Source organism: Notamacropus eugenii, chromosome 5 (assembly GCF_028372415.1).
Source record: "Notamacropus eugenii isolate mMacEug1 chromosome 5, mMacEug1.pri_v2, whole genome shotgun sequence".
Lineage (NCBI taxonomy): Eukaryota > Metazoa > Chordata > Mammalia > Diprotodontia > Macropodidae > Notamacropus > Notamacropus eugenii.
The window spans coordinates 56,980,628-57,007,955 of NC_092876.1; the positions used below are offsets into that span (position 1 = coordinate 56,980,628).

General features: G+C 44.4%; 1 protein-coding gene across 15 annotated transcripts in view; it reads left to right on the forward strand.

Moving 5' to 3' along the window:
* The window catches only part of ARHGEF10L (Rho guanine nucleotide exchange factor 10 like), a 250,377-nt gene that overhangs the window by 151,077 nt on the left and 71,972 nt on the right, over nt 1–27,328 (forward strand). For all 15 annotated transcript variants that reach the window (XR_011967038.1, XR_011967037.1, XM_072609073.1 and 12 more), the window contains 10 exons: nt 85–162; nt 1,532–1,711; nt 3,024–3,140; nt 3,835–3,927; nt 7,271–7,444; nt 12,534–12,679; nt 15,514–15,695; nt 21,526–21,641; nt 22,864–22,991; nt 26,176–26,276. Coding sequence is in view for 13 of the 15 variants with exons in the window: in XM_072609073.1 (XP_072465174.1) it covers nt 85–162; nt 1,532–1,711; nt 3,024–3,140; nt 3,835–3,927; nt 7,271–7,444; nt 12,534–12,679; nt 15,514–15,695; nt 21,526–21,641; nt 22,864–22,991; nt 26,176–26,276 (1,315 nt within the window). In the remaining 2 variants the exon portion in view is untranslated. The remainder of the gene's footprint in view (nt 1–84; nt 163–1,531; nt 1,712–3,023; nt 3,141–3,834; nt 3,928–7,270; nt 7,445–12,533; nt 12,680–15,513; nt 15,696–21,525; nt 21,642–22,863; nt 22,992–26,175; nt 26,277–27,328) is intronic.

Sequence of the window (27,328 nt, forward strand, 5' to 3'; positions counted from 1 at the left end):
GTCCCCAGGAGAGGTGCAAGCACCCAGAAGCTGGCTATGTGGACATGACTGATTAACTCATTGGTTTTTCTTTGGCCCTCATAGGTAGTGAGACGTCACATCTTACGGTCCATTGTGCAGAGTGAGGGAAGCTATGTGGAGTCCCTGAAACGGATCCTTCAGGTATGCCAAGGAGAGGGTCTCTAGGAGACTTCTGGGAAATTGGAGGGAATTCCTGCTCTTCTCCTTCCAGAGTAACCAGGGCTGAAGGCTCAACAAGTCTTCATAGGAATCTTTTAGCTGTTATAATTCAACTGAATGTTTTTGAAGGGTCCTTATGATGAGCAAAACCCAATATTTGACCTTAGGTCATGTACACAGAGAAAAGGACTTTTTATAAGTCCCATCCATTTGCAATTGACTAGGAATTTGGGGCCTTGGGGGTATTGTGTGAAGACCTAGTGGAAGAGGCCAAAGCAGGAGCCATCATAAAGATGGCAGATCACCAGGATATATGGTATCCAAAAAGTTCTACAGAGACACATAGTTTTTGGGAAGGCTGACTCTCCCAGTGCACCCTTTGATTCATCTCTAGCTTAAGGATTCTTTGAGATCTTTTCTCCTCCCTTCATAATTAGGGAGCAGCATGCTCTAAAGGAAAGGGCCATGGATTTGAAGTCAGAGGATATAGGTTCGAATCCTAGTTATGTTCTCTGCTATGTCCAGGAATTGAAACAAGTCATTGAGTCTTTTAAGGGTTCATTCTCCTTCTCTGTAAAATGAAGGGGCTGAATGAGATAACACTGGTCCCTTATGGGTCTAAATATTCTTATCACTAGATGTCTTATTTTTCATTATTAACCCCCTCACTTTCTTATCCATCCAGGCATTCATTGCCCCTTCCCCACACTCAGAGCCAGTCCTTTTGCTATACACTGTTTTTTTTCTGTGTCTCCCAATAGACCAGGAGATCCTGAGGACAGGGACTGTGTCTTTCCCATTAGACTGAGGGTTTCTGCAAGCTAGGGATGCTCCCTCCATAAATCTGGGAGCTCCATGATGGGAGGGACAGTGTTTCCTCCCCACTTTTCCTTTGGGGGTGGTGGTGCAGAACTGAGTGTACCTATGTCCCCTGATGGGACACAGTGGAACTGAGTCCCCTGATAGAGGGAACTCTATCACTGTAGCTCAGTAACTGTTGTGTAATTTTAGTCTTAGAGAGTCATTTGGGGCATTGAGAGGTTCAGTGACTTAACTAGGGTCAGAAAGCCAGGACTTGAACACCAATCTTCCTTCTCTCTGTTCATAACACAGTCCTGCCTCATTAGTCTAGCTGTTCTTTTTGAAAGCCTCTGCCCTCGGGGTATATGTTTAATGTGCCCAAATGCTGTGAGGATGGTAGGTTGAGGTTGAAGGTGGAAACACCTCCATGCAGACACAAAAGCCCATCCCCTGGTCCAGCAGATCAATGGTTACTCCTGTGTGTGGGAGTTGAGTCTGATTTTCCCACAGGCAAAGGGCCCCCATTCTAACTACCACCATCCTCTGACAGGATTATAGAAACCCCCTGATGGAGATGGAGCCCAAGGTGCTGAGTGCCCGCAAGTGCCAGGTGGTCTTCTTTCGCCTGAAGGAGATTCTGCAGTGCCACTCCATGTTTCAGATCGCCCTGTCATCTCGCGTGGCTGAGTGGGATGCTACGGAGAAAATTGGTGACCTCTTTGTGGCTTCGGTGAGTGGGCATGTGCCACAGCATCCCTCCCTCCCTTCTCGCCAGTGCCTCATCCCTTCTCTGTCTGTGAAAAGAGAAGGTACAGTCTGCTTTGGAAGGGGACCTGTGAACCACATGGGCCCAAGAAGGGGTTTAGTCTGCCAGCAACAGGGTAGCAAGAACACTGGCTTGAAGGTTATTTATATGTATGGATGTATGAATGAAAATAGTATTATATTAATATCAAATTTGGATATTATATTTTTGTATGATATCATATGAATGATATTTATATAGCACTTTAAGTTATTATTATTGCCTTATCTGACAACGTATCCTAAGGCCCTCCCAGCTCTGACATCCAGTGTTCTAAGGACCCTCCCAGCCCTGACATCCTATGTTCTAAAGCCCTCCTAGCTCTGACATCCTGTGTTCTAAGGGCCCTCCCAACTCTGACATCCTGTGTTCTAAGGACCCTCCCAGCTCTGACATCCTGTGTTCTAAGGGCCCTCCCAAGTCTGACATCCTGTGTTCTAAGGGCCCTCCCAGCTCTGACATCCTGTGTTCTAAGGGCCCTCCCAGCTCTGACATCCTGTGTTCTAAGGACCCTCCCAACTCTGACATCCTGTGTTCTAAGGCCCTCCCAACTCTGACATCCTGGGTTCTAAGGCCCTCCTTTAGACGGCTGACATTTTGTGATTCTATGAAACTTCCTCAAGCTATTCCTGTTCCATGTATGAGAAGCTCAGACATGGGAATGGGAGCATCCAGAGTCTTTCTCCCTAAAGCTCTCATTTCCTTAATCTGCCTCACCATGATGAAGCACGGAATGTATTGGAATATTAGGCATATACTTGACGTTGGTGATTTGCTCTTCCCCATTGTAGCCCCTTGCTATGGCACTTAGAAAATTGTTTCCTATGACACAGCAGTCCAGGAGCAGGGCCTGGGACTCAGGCCCAGAGAGGTTCGTGACTCATACAGAGTCACACAGCGAGCATGGGAGGTAGCATCCTGGTGCCAAGGCAGCTGTGGCCCCATGTTCCAGCCACTCCTATGACTTCTGCCTTCAGACTGAGGACACTGTCCCTCCTCATTTGGGTCATTCCTCTTCCATGTGTTAAGTCACTAGTCTCAGGGACCTGTGAGAAGGAGAGGAGATTGTAGAGCAAGGGAAAGAGTGTTAGACTTGGTGTCAAGAATGACACATAACCTGTCTCTAGCCCTTTGAAACCATAGGACCTTATGAAAAGTTCCCCAGCCTCTCTGAACCTCAATTTTCCCATCTGTGAAATAGGTATAACATTTTTTGTACTATCTTCTTTGTTTCTAGTTCTCCAAGTCCATGGTCTTGGACGTGTACAGTGATTATGTCAACAACTTTACCACTGCCATGTCCATCATCAAGAAAGCCTGTCTCACCAAACCAGCATTCCTGGAGTTCCTTAAGGTCAGGCATGGGATGAGTTGGCTCTCCCTTGGTGGGGAGAGACAGGTCATTCACTTAGCAGGTACACCATCCTTGGCTCTAGTTTCTGCTTGTCATTTGGGTGGACTTCCCTGATTTTAGTGAACTTGCTGTAAGATGAGAAGATAATATCCAGTATCTAGTAGTAGATGCTCATAAAAGTTAACAGAAAGTCATCTTCTTAGTAGTTTCCATGAGGATTGAATAATGCACTGGAAAGTAGGAAGGCCATAAAATGTGCTCTAAGATTTTTCCCAGCTCTGACATCCTGAGTTCTAAGACCTAGCTCTGACATCCTGTGTTCTAAGGTCCTCCCAGCTCTGACATCATGAGTTCTAAGACCTAGCTCTGACATCCTGTGTTCTAAGATCCTCCCAGCTCTGATATTCTGTTTCCTAAGGGTCCTTTTACATTCTGAGGTTCTTTCTAGGTCCAGACAGAATGCCAGGTGTGTATAACACAACACAGTAAAGAGTGTGAGTTGTTTTTCGGGTTGACAGCATTTCTAAGCTCTCAGACCCAGAGCCTTAGCTTCTCCTCATTGCTTGAGGCAGGACTGCTAGCACTTACTGGTGCCCAGGTGGTCCCTGGGTGGGGGAACAGCCACTCAGTTCAGGGATGGGTGGCAGGTGCAAGGGGTGCATATTGGGGCATGACAGGAATTTTTCTCCTTCAGAGGCGGCAGGTGAGCAGCTCGGATCGAGTCACCCTCTATGGACTTATGGTGAAGCCCATCCAGAGGTTTCCTCAGTTCATCCTTCTACTTCAGGTATGACCCCATTCAAGAGCCTTGGTGGCAGCCAGCATGGTATGATGGGAAGAGCCATGGGATAGGCCACCAGAACTCCACAGATGGCTGGCCACCTTCCCCTTCTTGACCTCACCTTCTACCTCCTATAAAGTGTATCTGATCCTCCCTTAGCACCTCTTGTGTTCCTTCCCACAGTGGCATATGTAGGTTATATGGTGCCCTGAGGAAGCACTGGTTCAGTGTTCACTGAATGAATGACAGAAAAGACATTTATTTAGCACTAACCATGTGACAAGCTAAGCACAGGAGATAGAAGTAGAAACAGCAAGACAGTCCGTGCTTTCCAGCAGCTCCCATTCTACTTTGGGGAGAGAAAAACCCACCATAAAAGAAAGTTCAGCTGCTGGGCAGATGGAAGGTCCCTCAGGGATTCTGCAGCAGTGGCAAGGCCTTCTGAGGAGTCCTTAGGTCCTATAAATAGGTCAGAGGACAGTGCTGGGAGCACTGAGGCTAGGCAGATGGTAAGGCCATCTCACCAGGAGGATTGGAATTGGTAATTAATTCTCATCTCATCCAAACTGCATGAGTGGTCAAATCCCAATGGGCATCCTGGGGCTAGGAGAGAGGGCAATGGGGGAAGAGGGAGCTGTAGAGAGAAGAAAATGGGAATAGCTATGAAGAGTTAGACATTTAGTATGGTATTCTGATGAAATTAATTGTTTGCCCTTGACCTGAAGAAAATCTGCGCAGGGAAGGATAATAGTGTGTGGTCTTGGCTGGTTGTCCTTAGGTCACCCAAAGGCGTGTCTCTCCAGTTATGCTTAGTTAGAGCTGTTCAGCTCAATTCATGAAACCTTTACTGAGCGTCTGCTCTGTGCAAAAAGGAAACAGCTCCCAGCCTCAAGAAACTTATTACATTCTACTGGGGTGGAGGGAGCATAACTTTTACGCAGAGTTCTGTTCACCATTTTTATCTGTGACATGGATGAAGGCCTGCAGGTCCTGCTTATGAAATCTGCAGAAGACACAAAGCTAACACAGTGGGTGAAAGAATTGGGCTGGAACAGGTTGGGGAACCTATGGCCTTGAGGCCACATGTAGCCTTCTAGGTCCTTGGGTGAGGACTTTTGACTGAGTCTAAGTTTTACAGAACAAATCCTTTTATGAAGGGGATTTGTTCTGTGAAGTTTGGGTTCTGTCACAGGGCCACACTTGAGGACCTAGAGGGCCACATGTGGCCTGAAGGCTGCTGGTTCCCCAGTCTTGGGCTAGAACAATGGTATGATCTAATATGATGAAATTAAATAGAGATCAATGAAAAATCTTGCCCTAGTGTTGGAAACTGTGGGAAGATATGGTTCGATATGTTTTTATAAGAGAGAGCTAGAGGTCTTAGTGGAATGCAAGCACAACATGAATCAATGGTGTCACTTGACTGTTAGAAAAGTTAATTAGGCTACTCTGAGAGCAGCATAGGGTCCAGAGGGTGTGAGATGAGAGAGGAGTTTGGACTTGTGATTTCACTGATTGGGTACAGGGTACAGGTCACACCAACTCTGCAATGTTGTTTTAGAGAGTTGAACATAGAAAGGGTCACATAGCTGGTGGGTATGAGAGGCCAGAACTGCACTGGGTCTTCCTAGCTTCAAGCCAGCTCTTCTTCCAGTGTGCCAAACTGGTCCTCGAGTAAAACAATGGCCCACCACATCAGAAGACCCTCGTTTCTGAGAATCACGTTTTAGGAAGGACATTGGCAGATTGAACAGACAGTCCTAAGATAGGGGATCATGACTGTGAGAGGAGTGGAGACCGTGCCTTATGAGGGTCAGCTGAAAGAAATGAGGACAGTTAGCTTTGAAGACAGAAGATTTAGGGGGCACATGAGACGCAATCATCCAGTATATTCAGGCTCTTAAGTGGAGAGAGGGACTAGTCTCTTTCTGCTTGGCTCCAGAGGACCATATGAGGAACAAGGGGTGGAAGCGACAGGAAGGAAACCTTTTGTTAGCCCAAGGTAAAGGAAAAACTAGACTCTGAGAGCCCTGCCCTAGTCAATGTGCTGTCTGAGGAGCTAGTGACTTGATCATCACTGGAGGTTCCCAAATGTGGGCTAGACTTTTCCACAATGGTTATAAAGGGGATACTTTGGCCATATCTTCTGACTGAGATTCTGGGATTGTACGATTCTGCAAAGGGTTTGAATTCTAGGCTGGATCCCTGAGCTCAGCCTACCATTGTCCCTCACAGATGGTCCTTGACTGCTTTTCCCCCTGAGAAGCTCCTTTTGGCCTGGGACAATCACTTGGTTTGTGATTTGCATATATTTTATATTGGCTGATTTATTGTACGTATTGTTTCCTCTAATAGCACCTGAGCTTCCCGAAGGCAGGGATTTTTTAGGTTTTATCTTTTCTGTCTTCAGCTCATGGCTAATTAGTTGGCACAGAGTAGGTGCTTAATGAATCTCAGCCAAATTGAAATGTGCTGAACTGAACACTCTTGTTTGGGTCAGTGTGGGAAGCTGGCTGCTCAGTAGGAGAGTTGAGAGGGAGTGATGGCCAACAGAACTCCTGGTTCTCAGAACTCCTGGTTCTCAGATTAGCCTGTTATAGAGAATGGTTACCAGTCCTGATTCACCTATTTGAACCCCAAAGTTTTCCTGGGAACTTTGGGGCATGGGCTGGGAAGAGAGTGGGGTAGGTGTGGACTTTATTCTCTTGAAGGAGCCAGCCTATGACCTGGATCTGGCCTTGTTGGAGGCAAATGCTTACAGTGTGCTGGGCACTGTAGCAAGTGCTGCAGAGACAGAGATGACGCCTACATCTGTCCTTGTGTTCTCAGAGCTCATATTTAAGAAAGGAGATAACAGAATGTGACTAGAGAAGTAAAAAGTCTGGGTCTGACCCAGGGAACTTTTAGGAATTGTGAGGCATGTGTATAAGCATGTGTGAGGAGGGAGAGAGAGAAAGGCAGAGATAGAGAGAAACACAGTGAGAGGGAAAGAGAGAAAGGAAGAAGGGAGAGAGAGAGGAGAAAAGAGAGAAGAATGGAAAGGGAGGAAGGGAAGGAGACAATGAGAGAGAGGGAAGAAGGGAGAGAGAGAGAGAGACAGAGAAAGAGACAGAGACAGAGAGAGAGAGAGAGACAGAGAGACAGAGAGAGAGACAGAGACAGAGACAGAGACAGAGAAAGAGACAGAGACAGAGAGAGAGAGACAGAGAAAGAGACAGAGACACAGAGAGAGGGACAGAGAGAGAGAGGAAGGAAGGGAAGGGGAGGAGGAGAACCAAGAATCAGGTCAGACAGGACTGACCATGTGCCACGTGTCTCTGAAGCTGGTCCTCTCCACTTGCCCTCTTAGGACATGCTGAAGAACACCCCCAAAGGCCACCCAGACAGGCTATCCCTCCAGTTGGCCCTCACAGAGCTGGAGACGCTGGCTGAGAAGCTGAATGAGCAGAAGCGGCTGGCTGACCAGCTGGCTGAGATCCAGCAGCTGACCAAGAGCGTGAGCGACCGAAGCAGTCTCAACAAGGTGAGAGCTTATGTTGGCCAGCTCTTCTGGGAGGCATTGAGTTTAGGGACACAGCCTGAAAGGTTCTGTTCTCACTGTGATCTGGGGCATATTGGACTCCCTTGATGCCTTAGTGTCCCAGTAATGTAGTGATAGAATAGATAGAGCCCAGACTCTAGAAAAACAGGGAACTGGCTTTGAATTCTACCTCTGATGTTTATAATTTGTGTGACTTGGCAAGTCACTCAATCACTGTCTCTGAGTCTCAGTCTCCTGATGTGATTAGGCTGTGTGTCCTCTGAGGTCTCTTCTAGTCCTACATTTATGATTCCCTGATACACTAAAGTCTTCTCTGATTCCTCATTTTGACTCAGACACGACCCCCAGTCTCCATGGCTTTGCTGGCAGATTCTACCAAAGTGAAAAGACTTCCAAGGCAAACCCATGAACAGCTTGTGCCTGTGGTCTGAAGACCAGTCTACTGGGACTTGGAGAGGTTTGGTTACTAGGGTGATGATGAGTTTTTCATCCCAGTAATTCAGGAAGATTCTGTTGCATTGGGGGAAAAAGCGCCTACTAGATTGGGGTATTAGAGGACCTAGGTTTAGATCCTGTTTCTGCTTGCTACTATGTATGGGACCCCAGGTAAATCACTTCTTCAGGCCTCAGTTTCCTCATCTGTAAAATGAGGGAGTTATCTCCAACTCTAAATCTACAACCCTAAGTTCTGCAACAGTATAAGGCAGGGGTTGGCAAACTAAGGTCCAAAGATCAAATTTATTCTTAGCTCCCACAGACCATTAAAAAAACAGGCAATAGGTCATTCTGGCCGTTGGACTGTGGTTTGCTAACCCCTGGTATAGAGTAATGGGCATCCATGGAGATTGCTGGCTGTGAGTGGCATCATTTTAGAGAATGCCCATGAATCCTGAAAACTTGGCGGTAGAATGCTACTCTTATCTACCCACCCTGTAAACCTGCAGGCTCCACAGAAATGAGTTATTATCATTTATAATTGTGGGCAGACCAAAGGAATGGCCTTTTTTTGAGCCAAGACTCTTCCACAAGATGGCAGTGCTCTTTCATTCCTGTCTCTAGGAGACCACCAGGAGTCCTCCTGTGGGTCTGGGGGAGGGTAAGATGCCATGGATGCCTCAGGTGGAAGGGCACTTGTGTCCATTTCAATCATCCCACTGCCTCTGACCAGGGTCTCCTTTGTTGATCATCCTGAGTCCATCACTAGCTGCATAGTCTTCTTCTCCTCCTTGGTTCATTTTTTTGGTGTTATTAAACAAGAGCTAACATTTCTGTATGGCTTCAAGGTCTGCAAACCACTTCAGAGATAGTATGTCATCTGATCCTCACAACAACTCTGGGAGGTAGGGGTTATTATTATTCCCCATTTTACAGCTGAGGAAACTGAGGCAGGCAGAAGTGAAGTGACTTGCCCAGAGTCACACAGCTAGTAAGTGTCTCAGACTAGAAAGACCTAGTAAGAAAGTTTATTCTGTGAATGTATCACAATATACAGCCACATCCATATCTATGTATATATAGATATACATATAGACATACATATATGTACATATATACATACCCACACAATATATGTATATATAGACACACATACAAGACACACATACATGCTTACATATATACATACACACATACACACAGTATGTATATATAGACATACATACATACATGCATTCATTTATTCATACCTACATACACACATACAGACATAACATATATGATCTATTTGTGTGTGTTGTTTTCCTTAATGATCTGTAAGCTCCTTGAGAGGAGGGAGTTTACATTTTGGGGGTTTATCCCCATAGTCTGGCACAGTGTCCAGAACATAATATGTCCTTAATAAATGCTTGTTGCTTGGTCCATCCAGTAGGATGTCAGTTCCTTGAAGGACTGGGCTATTCCATTTCTATCTTACTATCATCCCCAGTGCCTGACTTGGAGTAGACAATAAATGCTTGGCCATTATCTTGGTTGATTTTCTCTGCTTTTAGACTTAAGAAAGCTGAGTTCAAATCCCATCAAGACTGCTCTCTCCCAGAGTGACTTTGGATAGGTCATATATCATCTCTAGATCTGAGTTTCTCCATCTATAAAATGATAAGGTTGGACTAGATTGTCTAACTCCCCTTCTGTCTCTGAATCCTTTGACCTTGGGCATTGGGGCTGACTGGAGTTTGTTCCAGATGGGATACTGTCCTGTTGGCTTCCTCTTCATCATAACCACTGGAAAGGAGATGTTGCCCTCAGAAGGATGCCAGCTCAGCAATCACCCATCTAGTTCAGGGCTCTGAGAATTTGTGCTGCGTATCGGCATCTACTTGCTTGTCCTTCCCTGGTTTGGAGAAATGAAACTGGGCGTAGCTGGAAGCAGAAGCAAATTAGCTATTTCACAATGTGCCCATTCAGGACCACGCAGAGGAATGATTATGAAATATCCTGTTTTAATTTGGGGAATTTGTTTTCATTGGGGGGCAGCACAGGGGAGAAGGGTGGCTGCAAAGAGCCTAAGTGAGAGACTTTCTTTGGTCACTGTCCCTTTGAGACTCTCAACATGGACTCAGAATGTCTGAGCTGGAAGGAACCTCAAACATCCCAAAGATGAATGGGAATCTATGCACATCCCAGTCAGGCTTTGTTTGAAGACTTTGAGGGAGTGGAAACTCAGGACCTTCCTGAGCAGTGCCTTCCCATACCTCTAATTAGTAGGTTGTTTTTGCAGATAATAATAAGAATGATTAAAAAAGCAGCTACCATAGCTAACACTTTTATATGATGTTTTAAGGTTTACCAAATGCTTTCTGTTTACTCATTTGATCCTCACAACTCAGTTAGTCATTGAACATTTATGAAGAGTCTTCTATGAGTCAGGCATTGTGCTAAGTACTAGGGCTACAAATATGAAAAAAAAAAAGATAGTCCGTACCCTTACGCTGAAAAGCAGGAGAGAAGGGGTTCTTGAGAAAGGTACCTGACACAGGGGCATGATGGAAAAGGCAAGAAAATCCCAATGTAGTGCAGCCTGGTGAGAAACGAGATGACATTCTGGGCTGAACTCTCTCCTTAAATGGAGGACTTGGACTCCATGGCTCCACCCTTCAATCCAATGTACCCTGCGAGGTCGGGGCTGTTGTTATTCCTATTTTTACAGATGAGGAAACTGAGGCAGACAAGAGGTTAAGCTACTTGTCCAGGGTCACACTTCTAACAAGTGTTAATTTGACATGAATCTTCAGGATTCGAACTCAGGTCCTCCTGACTCCCAAATCTAGCACTCTTTCCATTGCACACCATTTGGTTGTCTTGCCTTCCTTCTGAGTTCCACCTATTGCTCCTGGTTCTGCCCTTTGAGGCCAAGCAGAACCAGATCTCTGCCTCTTTCATGTAACAACCCTGAGATGTTTAAAATCTTTTCAGCCTAGCTGCAGAGCCCTCTCCTTCTCTGTCTCTCTGTTTTTCTTATTCATCATTTCCCATTTCTGTAGCCAGTCTTTAAATGGCATGATCAGAAAGCCCTTCACAATTTTGGTTGTCTCTTCCTGGATACTTTTTAGCTTATCAACATTTCCTAAAATGTGAAGCTCAGCGCCAAACCTGGCATTCTACCTGTGATCTGATGAGGGCAGGACACAGCCAGACATTGCCTCCTTGGTCCTTTCAGTGCAGCCTAAGATGGTATTTGGTTTGGCATCCTCTGAACCATAGTGAACTTGTGGGCCACTAAGATTCCAAATCTTTTTTCAAAGTGTCGACTGTCCTTTCCTCCTTCATCTTCCTGTTGTCTAAACAGCCCATGTGAGTTATTTAGGGTTTATTCCCTGATGAAGGTCGTGGTCCCTAGGGTCAATGGTGGAGATTGAACTACACTTTTTTTAGGATTTGTCAACAAACGTTTATTAATCGTAAGATTATAGATTTATTACTCTTATTGTTTATGAATCACAACTCATAGATCCTAGTTCATAGGATCAGAGACTTAGGGCTGGAAGGAATGTTAGGGGCTATCTGGTGTAAGCCTCTCAGAAGAGGAATCAAACCCAGAGATGCTAAGTGAATTGTCCAAGGTCACATACTTTGCAGTTAGCAGAATTGCCACCAGATTATGCTCATCCACAGAGTGGAAATAAATTTTCCTTAGCTGTTGTAAGGGATACATGCCATGCAGCATCATGGTATAGTAGGAAGGACACTAAACTTTGCATAATGAAACTGGAGTTCCTCTCAACTTTGGCGTTTACTGTCTACTTAGTAGCCCCCACTTTTCATCTGTAAAATGGGAATAAGAATCCTTGTGCTAGCTCACTCTTTCTTTCACTACCTGGAAAGAAAGTACTTTGTATTAAATACATCTCTTGAATGTGAATTATGTTCTTTTTATCCTAATACTAATAGAGTACATGGAATTGACATCAATGGGGAATCCAAGTCCTGTTAAGGTTGATAGCTATACTACTTCCCTTCCTCCTGTGTTAGAGCGAGCCTCCATTTAAATGCCCCTGTTGCTTTGTTCTTTGAAGCAGCTGATTGGGGGTTGTTGGAGGGCTAAGCTTAGCAGAGCCTGAGCTCAGACAAGCTTCACCAAATGAGAAAGATTCAATTATGGGCCTGGTGACAGACTGCATGTTTTCTGATGACTAGTCTGGCTATGTTTGGAAAAAAAGTTGGTTTCCAAGGGGTGGTAATTGTTTGTATCACAGATCTAAGTCTGGAAAAGACTTCAGAGTCCATCTGATCCAAACTTACTCCTTCCTCTCCTTTTACAGATCAGGAAACTGAGGCCCAGGGAGGTTAAGCAATACAGGTAGTAATCTTCAGAGATGGGTTTTGACTCCAGAACCATTTGTATGCTCTAGCTCATCATACACTGGAAAGTTTGCTGGTTCAAGACCCAATGAAAATGCAGCATTTAAAATGTCATCCTAGGAAATATATGGTGAGTTGGTTGACCTGGGAGTCAAGAGTAGGATGAGATAGAACTTTTAGTGCTGTATCACAGTGTCTAGCTACATGCCCTCTGATGCCAGTTGGGCTGAAGGCTGGTGTTGACTTAGATCTGTGGTCCTCTGTCTTTTTATAGCTGCTGACGTCGGGCCAGCGACAGCTGTTGCTGTGCGAGACCCTGACAGAGACGGTGTATGGGGACCGTGGGCAACTCATCAAGTCCAAGGAACGCAAGGTTTTCCTGCTCAATGACATGCTGGTGTGTGCCAACATCAACTTCAAGTAAGTGGCCTGTTGGCTTCTCTTTGTGATGGTTCAACCTCTGTTCTATCCCATAAAAGTGGGGGAAGGGACTGAGAAGAGGGGGTCATCTGGAGTGTAACTGTTTTATGCTAGTCCAGTCCATTGGAACCACCATTCAGATGCAAGGACTCTTTCTTCTTTAAGACCTGGGTTATTGGGTTATTGATCAGGTTGCTTCTGGTTCCCTGGTTGATAGCCCAAGGGTGCTACAGAATCCCAGAGTGGGCCTTATGCCTCCAGCTTTGGGCAAGTGACTATTACAACCATGGGGTAACAGAAAGAACTTCACTTTTGGTGAAGAGGTACTGTGTTTGAATCCCAGCTCATCTCTTTAGCTATCTTTATGTTGTTGGCAAACCCCTTTACCCTTCTGGGCCTCAGTTTTCTCTTCTCTAAAATGAAGGCACAGACTAGATCACTTCTAAGACCCCAGCTAGTTCTGACATCGTTTGTTTTTAGGCCTCTCCCAGTTCTGACGTTTCATATTCTAAGACCCTTCCCAACTCTAACCCTCTGTGTTGTCAGGGCCCTCCCAGCTCTGACATTCTGTGTTCTAAGGGCCTCCCAGCCCTGACATCTTATGTTCTAAGGGCCTTCCCAGCTCTGACATCCTGTGTTCTAAGGTCTCTCCCAGCTCTGACATCCTGTGTTCTAAGGCCCCTCCCAGCTCTGACCTCCTGGGTTCTGAGGTTCCTCCCAGCTCTGACCTCCTGGGTTCTAAGGTTCCTCCCAGCTCTGACACTGTGTTCTAAGGGCCCTCCCAGCTCTGACACCCTGTCTTCTAAGCCCCTCCCAGCTCTGACACCCTGTGTTCTAAACCCCTCCCAGCTCTGACATCCCGTGTTCTTCTAATCCTGACATTCTGTGTCCTAAAGTCTCCTCTGGCCTCCTATGATCCTATGAAAAGCTTTTGAAGATCAGCCTTAGGATGACAGCTCCAGTGTTTCTTCCTTGCTTGGCTGTCCCACTTCGATGCTGTCTCTTCCTGATGCTGCAGACATCTTTCTTACGTCCGGACCAAATCTCTTGCTTTTGTTTGAGCTCATGATTGCCTGACATGAAAGCTTTTCGCCTCTAGATGTCCACATTCATGTTACATTTTGTGATTAGGAGGTTCCTAGTTTTTGGTCAGAAGTTTGAAGGAAAGTCTTGGGACCAGGATGGACTCATCCAGTTTAGACCTGACAAGGCCTCAGATAGTCCAGCACTCTCCTTTCAGAGAGGAGGAGCCTGAGTCCCAGAGAGGCAAGACCTTCCTTCAGGAAGTGGTAAAGTAAGTGGTAAAGCCAGGATTTGAACGCCGCTCCTCTGACTCCAAACGCCCTGTTCACTCCATCACACTGTGCTGTCCTTTCTCCCTCTGTTATCCCCAGTCATGTTCTTGTAACAGCCATGCTTTCTCATTGTCAAACATAGAGAATCCAAAACCTCTTCCAAGTCATTTCAGCATCTAAAGAATTAAATCATGCTTTGGATTTTGTGGTTCTGGATCATCTGTGCCGTCACTCCCAATGACTATTCATTTCTCATTCATCTGTTCAGTTAATCCAAGAAGGGACCCCAGGCCCAGTAGGGGAGAGATGGGGGAGAGGGGAGAGGTGTGTTGGCAATATAACAGATTTGTAAGCCCCTTGAGGGCAGGGTCTGGTTTTTGTGTCTGTCTTTGTACCCTCCAGGACTTTTAGTGGGCACTTATTAAAGGCTTGTTGAACAGATGAATAAATAAATAAGCACCCCACAGTAAAAGCATGGGAAGTTCATTGCCGACTAAGGCAGCCGGAGTCCTGGAGCAGGGCTTGAATTCATTCTTGTCCCAAGCACTTACCAGGTGTGTGATCCTGGGCAAGTCATTTCACTTAATGACTGTCAAGTACTTAGCACACTGTTGGTACATCGTTCCCTTCCCTTGGTTCCCCTGCCTGCCTCAGTTTCTACATCTGTAAAATGGGGATAAAAATAGCACCTACCTCCTGGTTCATTAAGATAAAATGAGCTGATATTTGTAAAGCTTTTTGCAGACCTTAGGAGACTGCATAAATCCTAACTGCTATTACTGTTATTATTAATTATTACCATTCCCTTATCCATTCAACAAATTTATTAAGGGCTTTCTATGTATAGCTGGAGGAGACACAAAGTAAAGTTAGGCCCAGGGCCCTTCCCTCACAGAGCTGACAGTGTCATAGGGGAAGAAATCACCAACATAGATGTAATCCTCTATAGCAGGAGTGGGGAATCTGTGGTCTTGAGACCACAGGTAGTCCTTAAGTGTGGCCCTTTGACTGAATCCAAATCGATCTAAGGGCTGTACTTGAGAACCTAGAGGGCCACATGTGGCCTCAAGGCTACAGGTTCCCCACCCCTGCTCTATAATATTTGATTGGTATATTTGAAGTTCAGAATGAAATTGTTCATGAGGTATGAGGGGAAAGGTTAATCCTGGTGAAGAACAAGAGTGGACTATTTTTCTGCCCACCCCCTAGGGCCTGCCCTAGTATCCTGCCCAGAGCAGTTCTTAGCTTACATTAGAAATCAGTACTCATAATGACCTTCCATCGTTCTTGTCTTTCTCAGGCCTGTCAACCACAGGTAGGTGGGACTGGAGCCTTGGCACTCCAAGAGGAGGATTTGTGTGCGGTTCTGGTGCTGGGGACCTGGGGCTGGGCTTGCCCGGTGCTTCTGACTTGGTTTAATCTTGGTGTGGGGCCTGGCATTCGGGGCTGCATGACCTGTGGCTGAGCTGCTCAAAGTGGGATGGGAGTCTCAGGAGTGAGGTGGGTGAACAACTGGGGTCTTCCCTTTCCTTTCTACAGAGGGCAGCTGGAGATTAGCAGCCTGGTCCCCTTGGGCCCTAAATACGTGGTGAAATGGAACACAGCCCTGCCCCAGGTACAGGTGGCGGAAGTGGGCCAGGAGGGTGGCACTTATGACAAGGACAATGTCGTCATTCAGAATGCTGGCGCCAAGAAGTCTTCTCCGGCCAGCCAGGCCCACAGTGAGTGTCTCAGCTTTTTCCTTCTCTCCTCCCCCTCTTCATCCCCAGCCTAACTCCAAGGTTCCAACTTCCAGAATTTCTGGCAGAGGAAAGACCAGATGCAGGCTCAGCTCTTTGGATCTCTTTGTTTTTCATCTCTGACGTTACCAGGGGTCTATGAATGGCCAAATCCAGTCCTCACTCTCTGATATTTCCTTAGCTTTTGACCTCCTTTTCCTTTTATGAACCTGGTTTTCCTTCTACTTCTTTGACTGCTTCTTCTCAATTATCATCCATCGGTCCCCTCACTCCCTGTGCAGGTATCCCCCAAGACACTCTCCTGGGGCTTGGTCTCTTTTCTTTAGATGTCCTGCCTTGGTGATGTGGGCAATTACTTTGAGCTCTGTTATCATCTCTGTTTTAATTCCCAAATCTCTCTCTCTCTCTCTCTCTCTCTCCTCCTTCTCTTTTTCTCTCTCTCCCCTCTCTCATTCATCTCTGTCTCTCTGTCTCTTCTCTCTCTCATTTATCTCTCTCTCCTCTTTCTGTCTCTTTCCTGTCTCATTTATCTCTGCCTCTATTTCTCTGTCTTTCCTCTCATTTATCTCTCTTTTCCCTTTTCTCTCTCTTCCTCTCTTTTATATAAATATACACGTATATGTATACATGTATGTACATATATATGTAAACTCTCCAACCAGATCTCTCTACTGAATTCCACTTTAACAGCTGCCTCCTGGACTTTGTACCTGCATGTTCTAATGGCATCTCAGACTCACACCATGTCCCCAATCTGAGTCCATCTTCCTTCCCCTTAAGCCTTCTTCCTCTCTAAGGTCAAAGCTGACACCACCTTCCCAGTCTCCTCTCAGAATCCTTAGCTCCCTTCCTCGGAGTCGGGGTCACCTACTCCTCGAAGTCCTCCCCATGCTCTCTGCTTTCGGTACTCTTTCTCTCCTCAGGCTCCCTTGTATTTATACCTACCTGTGTACATGATGTACCCTTCCCACTTGTGACTTCAGAGTCATCTTGGTTTTTTCCCCCTTCTTCAGCTCTGTATCACATCAGTTATCATGTCTCTTATTTCTTTTAAATAGTATTTTATTTTTCCCAGTTATACATAAAGACAATTTTTAACATTCATTTTTAATAAAATTTTGAGTTCCAAATTTTCTCCTTACCATCCTCCTTTCCCTTCTTCCTAAGATAGTAAGGAATTTGATGTGGGTTATAGATATGCAGTTATGTTATGCTTTTTAAAAATTAATTCAAATTAAAAAAATAAGCAAACTTTTATTCTTATTTGTTGTTCAATCATGCCCGACTCTTTCCATGGCAGAGATACTGGAGTGGTTTGCCATTGCCTTCCCCAGCTCATTTTACAGATGAGGAAACTGAGGCAGATGGCATTAAGTGACTTGCCCAGGGTCACACAGCTAGTAAGTGTCTGAGGCTGGATTTGAACTCAGGTCTTCCTGACTCCAGGAGTGTGGCTCTGTCTACTGTGCCACTTAGCTGTCCCTTATTTTCATTGACTTCTCCTCAATTAGAAAAAGAAAAACCGAAGCTTGGTAACACATTTGCACAGTCAAGCAAATCATTTCCATGTTGGCCATGTCCAAACAATGCAGTCTTCTTCTGCATCCTGAATCCATCATGTCTCTGTCCTGAGTCCATTTTGGAGGTGGGTAGCTGTGTCTTCATTGGTCCCCTGGAATCGTGGCTGGTCACTGTATCGATCAGTCTTTCCCAGCTCTTTGTCTTTGCCGCATTTGTTGTCTTTATATAAAATCCACTCCTCCTTGTTTCCCTTTCCTCCACGTCTGGTCACACCCACGTCTTGCATATTCTCCCCGAATAACCTCTCTTGAATCTGTCCCCTTCTCTCCATCGCCTTTCCCGTGGACTCTAATAATGTCTTCTAATTGGTCTCCTTCCTTCCATCAACTCCCCTCTCCAAACCGTGCTCTGTAACTGTCAGATTAATGCTCCTAAGGCATACATTTAACCTCCTTCAGAGCTTTGAGCTGCTCCTTGTGGCCTGGAGGATTAAACAGAACCTTCCCAGCTGCTCACATTGAAGGAAGGCTCTCTGCAAACTGGCTTCAAGCTAAGCTTTCAGGCTTCCTTTGTATCACAGCCCCCCACCCTCCACACATCCAGCTTTCTGACCAGAGTGGGAAGCTGGCTGTTACCTGAGCTCAGCATTCTCTCTCCTGGGTCCCTTGACCCTTTTCCCTCTCGGAATCCTTAGCTCCCTTCCTTGGAGTCACTGAAGGGTCACTTCCTCCTTGAAGTCCTCCCCATGCTCTTTGCTTTCGGTACTCATTCTCTCCTCAGGCTCCCTTGTATTTATACCTACCTGTATACATGATGTACCCTTCCCACTTCTGGTTCCTCAGAGAATAGGAGCTCTTTGGAGACAGAAACTCCTTTAATTTTGCCTTCAATCTCCAGTGAGTGTGGTACATAGTAGGTGCTTAATAAGTATTGCATATAATACTTGCAGTTCCTTCTCTTGGGTTTCTTATAATGACTGTGTTCTTTCAACTACCAAATGCTTCAAGAATGTGAATTGTTATTATTTCTTTCAATTAATTAATTAATTAATTTTTAGTTTTGAACATTCACTCCTATAAGTGTTAAATTTTCTCCCCTTCTCTGCCTGTTCCCTCCCCAAGACTCCATGCAGTCTGATATGGGTGATACACGTACATTCCTAATATATGAAATATACGTTTTCACATTAGTCATGTTGCGTAGAAGAATTATAACAAATGGGAGAAACCATGAGGAAGAAAAGAGTTGTCATTATTTTTATGGCCTCACTGGAGATTGCCACTCTAGAGATCTAGTATCTTATGTTGCTTCTTGGACACCTCAGGTGGGTCAGTGGATAGAGCTCTGGACTCGGAGTCAGAAAGACCTGAGTTTGAATCCGACTTCATGCACTATCCTTGTGGCCCAAGGCAAGTCAATTCATTGTCCTCTGCCTCAGTTTCTTCATCTGTAAAATGGGAGTACCTACTTCACAAAGTTGTCTAAAGGACCAAATGAAATGATGTCTGGAAAGGGCTTTGCAAGCCTTTGTGTTAGGTGTCTGTTAATTATTATCAGTAGAGTTGTAGCAGCTCTCATTAGCATTATCATTATTACTATTTTGTTCATAATTGCCTCGTGAGAACAAGAAATGATTGAATGAGGCTCAGTAAATACTCAGCTCACCAGCCCTGATGATTTTTTGAGGGGGAGGGGAGAGGGCAGTACTAGATATAATCCTCTTTGTAGAGTCATGGCAGGGTGAATGGAGAGCTGGTCCCAGAGCTGGGGAAATTGTGCCTTGGCTCTGTAACCCTGGATTAAGTCCCTTAACCTGTCCCAGGCAACTCTGAGATGAGAAGTTGAAGAGCAAATACCAGCCTGCATTGGTGGAAGGAGTTTTATCACTGAGAGTTCCTTCTACCAGTGCCGACTTTAGAAAACAAAATACCCCCCCATCCCCCAATAGAATCATTGAACCTTGGAATGTGATTCTCTGTGTGGGAACAGTCTTTTCTTTGATCCTAATAGCAACTCCTTTTGAGCTAAGGAGGACAGGAATTATCATCCCCATTTTACAGAGGAGGAAACTGAGGCCCAGAGAAGGAAAATGTTTTTCCTAAAGTAACATAATTCATGACAGACTCAGGATTCTGAAGCCTTTTTCCAAAGCTTTTTCTACTTCTCCTAGATGGCCAGAACACCTGTATGACCCTGGCTGTTTCAAGCAGGCTGCTCTGGATCCCACTTAGCATAGGACTCTTGGATGGCATGGATGGGAGCTATCCTCTCTTTCTAGGGAAGATCCTTGGGGTCTGTGCTGTGGGGCTCACCCCAGACTACACCATCCTCAGGCTGAAGGGGATACCCAGATTTGCTTCCTTGTTCCTGCCAACTGTGGGGGGAGGCCATAGATGGGGGAATCACCTCTCTCTGCCGGTGCTGGGCAGAACTCTTCTGGATGTTTGGAGGGAGCACTCACTCTGTGTGTTTTCTGTGAGGCAGCTTGGGATGGGCACATGACCAGATGGGCCCCTTTGGGGAATTCTCTCTCTCCCTGGCCCTCTTTCTAATTAATAGAGCAACTGGATCGATGGAGTGGGATGTGCATGATTTCCTTTTTGTGTTTCACTCTTCAAAGAAGCTGCTCCTGAGGGTTTCCTCCTCCCTCCCTCTCTCCCTCCTTCCTTTTCCCTCCCTCGCTTTCTCCTTCCCTTTACCTGATGCCTCCCTGAAAGAAGCTCTCTTGCCCATGGCTCTTCCTACCCACTCAGGTGCTGCTCATTAGAGACCCTCCTTATCAGTAGCCCATCTCCCTGAACATCTGCTCCATCCATAGAGGACCCCATCCCCCATACACACAAGTGGCCCTCTTCTCCTATTTCTAGAAAGCTTCCCCCATGGAATCCCACCAGAAGCAGCCAGTGGAGCAAGCTGGGTTTTAGAGACTGTTGACAAGGATGATGAAGATCAAGATGAAGTTGATGGTCACCATCAATGTTTGGAGAGGCAGTGTAGACTAAGGGAAAACCTACTGACAGGTCCCATCTCTGACACATACTGGCTGTGTGACCTTGAATGACAACCTCTCAGAGCTTCAGTCAAGTCTCTAAGACTAGGAGTACCTTATTCTAATCATAAAATCAAGGACTCTCACCAAATTGTATAAATGTATAAATACAAATATAAAATATATGTAAATATACATATGTGTGAAATCTCTTACATATGTTCAGTATGTTAAACTTTCACAACCATTACTTCATTGAATCTTTCCAATTAAAAGATGCTAGATTTAGGTGTAGTTGTTTTGTCATTTTGAGTCATGTCCAACTTTTTGTGATCTCATTTGGGATCACATATTAGAGTGGTTTGTCATTTTCTTCTGTAGCTCATTTTACAGATGAGGAAACTGAGGCAAACAAGGTTAAGTGACTTGCCCAGGGTCACACGGTTAGTCAATGTCTGAGGCTGGATTTAACTCAGGCCTTCCTGACTCCAGGCCTGGGGTTCTATCCACTGCACCACCTAGCTGCCCTAGAAGAGAGCCCAAATGCCATCTGGTCCAATGCCATCAATAAGTAGAAGAGGAAACTGAAGCCTAGTCAAGCTAAGTCACTTCCCCAGAGGTCACACAAATACTGTGTGTCCGAAGTGGGATTTGAACCCAGATTCTCAGAACCAATGCTCTTTCCCCTATATCACAACGACTTTTTCAGGGAGATAGGACGGGGAAGCAAACACTGAATCTGAATCCTGTTCTGCTCCTTATAACCTGTTTCAACATAGATAAGTTACTTTCTGTATCTAGGTCTCAGTTTCATCATCTGTAAAATGAGGAGGTCGGACTCAATTACCTCAAAGATTGCCTCCACCTTTAGTCTATGATTGATGATTCCCATTTTATGATCACTTTATGGACTGAGAGAGAAGAGATGATCCCACATCACACAGCTGGGCACATATGCCATGATAGTGGCAGGGGCGCTGCTGGGGCAATGTGCTCTAGGGTTACCTGTGGTCTAGCAAACCTAATGGCTCCTGCAGACTGCCCCCAATCTTAGGGGCAGCCCCTACCAATCCTTTTTCTCATTTTGCCCCTCACCCAAAGTATCCCTGGGAAAGCCACATGAGTGGACGTCTAGTCAAAGAGTGTAGACACACTTTGGGCTGTCCACTGTCCTGCTGTTGCTCAGAGGGTTGTTCATTCTAGTTCATCTGGGCTTTCATCTGTGAATGAGTGAATTATTTTGCTTTTTTCTACCCTCTTAATCCTGGCCCTTGCTTGATTTATCTGTCTTCTGTTTTCCAGACAAGGTGTACCTTGGTCCCCCTCGCCTCTTCCAGGAGCTGCAGGATTTACAGAAGGACTTGGCTGTGGTTGAGCAGATCACCCTACTTATCAGCACCCTCCATGGCACCTATCAGGTACTGAGAGCATCTAGGGCATAGTTTCAGGGGCCCAGCCATCAGAAAGGTTAGCAAAAGTATCCATTATCCTTGCTTGGTAATGGGTTGGAATCCAGTGGAAGCTAATGCTGACAGTGGTTTAGGTGCTCTGGGTCCATTTTTCTCTTGGCCATATTTTGGGGCTGTCCAGAGTGATAGTGGTGGCAGCCAACCTCATACCCATCTAGCAATCTGATGTGAATCTTCCAGGGTAGGACAAGGTATTGACTGTGGTGAACTACACAGACATCACAAACTCCCCACAAAAGTGATCATTCCTTTATGTGGTCCATTCTTGGAACATTTCTCTGACTGGACAGTCCTGGCCATCATCATCATCGTCATCATCATCATCATCATCATCATCGTCTACCCTTTCTATAGCTCTTTACATATATTATCTCATTCATTCTCATAACCACCCTGTCCACTACTCTCTTTATGAACCTCATTTTACAGATGAGGAAACTCAATTGAAATGACTAACCACAGCTAGTATTTGAGTGGGTAGAGTCAGCTCAGGTCTCCCTTACTACCAGTCCTGCATTCCATCTGCCATCCCACCTAGCTGTCAGGAAGTTAGTCATTAAACATTTATTAAGCTGTACTGAGTGCCAACCATAGTGCTAAGTGCAGGTGATACAAAGAAAACAAAAACATGGCCTCTTTCTTCAAGGAGTTCACATTTTAATGAGGGAGACTGCATGCAAAGCAGGTATATACCCACATTGTACATGGAAGATAGTCTTGGAGTGAAGAGAGATGATTTCAGAGACTTTACCTCCAAGCAAGCAGTGTCTCATCAACAGTGCCCTTAGAACTGTTATGGGACCCTTAGGTCCCTCTTTAGCCTGGAGGAAGTTTAACTTGGGCTCAGGAGACTGGGCTTCCCCTTTCATTCCATTCCAGCCAGAATTCCCTAACTTCATCTCCTCCTGTATAACATCAGATCAGCTTGAGTTATACAGTAAAGTTGAGGGTCAGAGGTTATATCCCAGTGCCATGTTGTCCTGCTGAAAATGGAAACTCCTATGATTCCCTTTCTTCCCACCTTCCTCCACAGTGGGAGGAGTCTAGGATGGGATGGGACCATGGTGGGTTTTAGGAAAGTAGACATATTTGACGATGACCTAATTAACCCCCACTGGGTAACCACTGCGTACCCTTTCCATACTCTTTGTTTTCTTTCCCTCATGCACAGAATTTGAACATGACAGTGGCTCAAGATTGGTGCCTTGCCCTACAAAGGCTGATGCGGGTGAAGGAAGAGGAAATTCACTCTGCTAATAAGTGTCGCCTCCGTCTCCTGCTCCCTGGAAAGCCAGACAAGTGAGTAAAGGGTTTGAGAGGGAAGGTGATTTTCAATTTAATTACATTTAGCCAAGATTTATTATTAATTCATTTGTCCAACAAGCATTTATTTAGCACCTATTTTGTACAAGGCACTGTGCTAGGTGCTGGAGAGCAAAGATAAAAGTGTCTGCTTCAAGGAGCTAACTACATTCAACTGGGGGAAATAGCATGTACTCAGGTATACCTACAGTGTATCTACAAAGTAGTTATACAAGTCATATTCCAATACCCACAAAGTAAATACACATTGTTTTCCCTCTTTCTTTGATCTTTCTGGTGTATTGGATTAGCTTTTTTTTCCACATGCAGAAACGGAGCCTCAGAGAGAATAACTAACTAGTTTGTCTAAGTTTACAGAGTTAGTATCAGACTGAGATCTGAACTTATTTTCTCTGGTTTAATGGTCTTTCCACCATACTATGCCAACTTTATTTTTCTTTAAAAATTTTATTCATATCTTTCGTTTAAAAAATAATTTTATTGATATCTTTGGTTTTTAAATCATCACATTTTCCACTCTATCCTCTCTTTCCAAGAGAGAAAGAAAGGGCCTTTTATACCAAGGACAACCTAAGTCAGCAAAGCTATCCATGCCTGACCTTATATGCAGAATTCTATAGCCATAGTCCCCCACCTCTGCAAAGAAGGAAAGAAGATGCATTTTTATAGCTCTTCTTTGTGATCAAACTAATTAATTTTGAGTTTGTAGGCTTTGTAGGCTTCAGTTTTGGTTATTTTGTTGTAGTTCTTTCCATTTACTTGATTATGGTTATTACTTATTTTGCTTTCTGATTTTATTTCACTTGTATCAGTTCATGGAAGTCTTCCTATACTTTTCTGTGTTCCCCATTTTCATAATCTCTTACTGTTCAATAACACTCATGTTCTACAATTTGTTTAGCCATTTCCCCAATCAGTTGGTATCTGTCTTGTTTTCTGTTCTTTTCTACTACAAAAAGTGTTTCTATAAATATTCTGTTGTACATAAGACCTTTCTTTTGATCAATGATTTCCTTGGGAGCATATTGACTAGCGGTGGAATTTTTCTAGCTCAGAGGGTATAGATATTTTACTCACTTTCTTAGCCTGATTCCAAATTGCCTTCAAACATGGTTGGAACAATTATCAGATATACTACTGCCCTGTCTGTCTTTCCAGAATCACTCCAACACTGACCCTTCTTATCTTTTGTCATCTTTGCCAACTTTCTGGATCTCAGTAAGGTGAAACGGCAGGGCTATTTTTATTTGAATTTCTCCCATTACAGTGATTCAGAGCCATTTTTCATATGGTTGCTAATAGTTTTATAATTCTTTTTCTTGTTTATTCATGTCCTTTGACCACCTATCCATTCGATGCTATATTGACTTTCAATGAAGTGGGTACATATGTTCTGTTGGCATCTTTTAAAAGTCAGTCCTGCAGAAAGATGCACCTAGACACAGGTTAGGTCCCGGGCTAGTGTGGGACCCTTATTAAGAGACAAGTGATGAATTAGAAGCATGGAGGTGGGGCTGAAGGCCAAGCATACCCCATGCCCATGATGGGGGTGGAAAGAGTATATAGGATTGGAAATCAGTGGACTGTAACAGCAAGGACCCCAGCCGCCATTAACCTTACATTAACATTACAGGGACCCAGGTTCTAGTTCTTCCATGACCAGAGGAGTGATGTGAGGCAAGTTACCCAGCATGGCTCCTTGTGAAATAGAGTGCTAAACTTAGGAAGACCTGAGTTCCAATTCTGCCTCTGATATTTTAAATTATTGCTTAAAGTCGGTTTCCTCATCTGTAAAAAGGAGGCAAAAAACCCTCTAGTGTTTTCCTCTTGGGGGACGTTTCAAACGTGATAATGAATATAAATGCACTTTGCCAACACTAAAGAAGTCTATACATAGGCATTATTATTTCAAGGGGATATGTGATAGGGCCCTTGATGGGTCAGTTTCCTGTTTGTCTTTGAGTTCTCAGTACCTGCCACAAAGTGTTTTCTATATTTTTCTTTCTGAGGGAGGGGAAATCTAGACCCCTGATTTAATGAGTGTGAAGAACTCCCAGTGTGGAATTTCCCGCCATAGAGAAATAACAATAACTCATCTCTAATTTACTGTATTAGAAGGGGGAGATGTGAGTAATGTCATGTCATTTCTCTGGGCACTATCGGGTAAGGAGTGGTTTAGTGACTTACTCATGGTCACAGAATGGTATGCTTCAGAGGCAAAACTTGACATTTAATTTTTCTGACTCCAAGACTGGTCATCTTTTTCCTGTACCATTCTTCCTATCATCTTGTAAATAGTAGGCATTTTAAAAATGCCTGTTGAAATCAATTGAAGTGGCAAAGAATTAGAAATTGAGGGGATGCCCATCAATTGGGAATGGCTGGACAAGTTGTGGTATGTTAATTGTGATGAAATATTACTGTTCTGTAAGAAATGATGAGCAGGATGCTTTCAGAAAAACCTGGAACGACTTACATGAACTGATGCAAAGTGAGTTGAGCAGAACCAGGAGAACATAGTACACAGTATCTGCAACATTGTACAATGATCAACATTGATACACTTGGCTCATTCTCAGCACTATAGTCATTCAAGACAATTTCAAGACTCATGATGGAAAAATGCTTATTCACATCTAGAGAAAAAACTACTGAGTCTGAATGCAGATTGAAACATACTATTTTTACTTTTTTTAAAAAAATATTTTTTTCTCTTTCTGTCTAATATGGAAATATGTTTAATATGATTGTACAAGCTTAGCTTATGCCTGCTGTCTGGGGAGAGAGAGAGAAAAATCTGGAACTCAAAATCTTATAAAAATGAAGGTTGAAAACTATCTTTACATGTAATTGGAAAAAAAGTGAAGTTTTCTGGGTCTTAGTCTCCTTATCTCTTCAATGGGTTAATTTGATTGATGGGGAACCTGAAACCAATCACTACCCTCCTGCACATCTTGAAAAGTTGCCTCATACCCAGGAGACTCAGTCTGCAACAAGAGTGACACTTGCCATACTCATTTCCCTGTGCTACCATCTTCAGAGAAAGAGAGAATATATAAAAGGCCAAGGTGATCTCCCAAAAGGGAAGAGATCTCACTTAGTGCTTGGAAGGAAGAAAGATACCTTCTCACATCTCCCATGTTCTCTCTCTCCCTGCCAGGTCTGGCCGGCCCATCAGCTTCATGGTGGTTTTTATCACACCCAACCCCCTGAGCAAGATCTCCTGGGTGAATCGTCTACACTTGGCCAAAATTGGGCTCCGTAAGTAATCTAAATGGGAACAAGACTTTAGGGAGTGGGCTGGGCTGGGGGAATATGGTGTAACTCACGAAGAAAGTTGAGCCACTCAAATGACAAGGATTAGGGTACCCACCAGGTGCCACACAAAAGTGTAAGTCTCTTCCCTTAGGAAGCATGTATTCTATTGTGTGCATTCATAGGTATGTGCAAAATAGATACAAGGTAATTTTCTTTATGAGTGGGAGGGACACTAGCAGCAGAGGGGATCAGGAAAGGTTTCATGTAGAAGATGATGTTTGGACTGAGTTTTGAAGCAAAACAAGGGATTCTAAAAGGTGGTGTTGAGAAGGGAGTCCATTGCTGGCATGGTGGGTAGCTATTGCAAAGGCTTGGAGATGGGAGAATGGCTGTTGTGTACAAGGAATTTTTAAAAAGTCAGTTTGGCTGGAAGTTTACAGGAGATCAGTGGTCAGTGAAGGGAATTTTGGTCTGTGTAGTCACTGGGATGATGAGGTGATCCGTTAGTGAACAATCCCTTTACAGAGCTAATGGTTGTATCGATTAGATGACCCTGCTCAGAGATGGAGTGAGGGCGGGACAAGTTGGCCAAAAGATGATATAATGGTAAAGATGACAAGGTAGATGGCTAGATAGGACATGCAAGGAAATTGTGGTTATTTATAAATAGCTGATCTAGGAGCCAAAGCCAAGTCTGATGACTTCAGATCCAGGGTTTTTTCCATTGGACCAGAATAGTCTCAGAGACATACACTGAAAAGGGGACCTTAGAACACAGAATGTGAGCATTGGAAGGGGCATTAGAACAGAGAATGCTGGAACTGGGAGAAGGCCCTTAAAACATAGAACATCAGAGCTGAGAAGGACCTTAAAACACAGACTGTCAGACTTTAAATGAACTTTAGAGACCAGCCAGTCCATCCTTTTCATTTTACAGAGTAGAAAATATTGTTTGGTCTACCTCATTTTGTTTGTTATTAAATTTTTTATAGATTTTTAATTGATTTAATCTAATTTTCATTTCCAAAAATATCCCTCTTTCCAGCCCTTCCCAG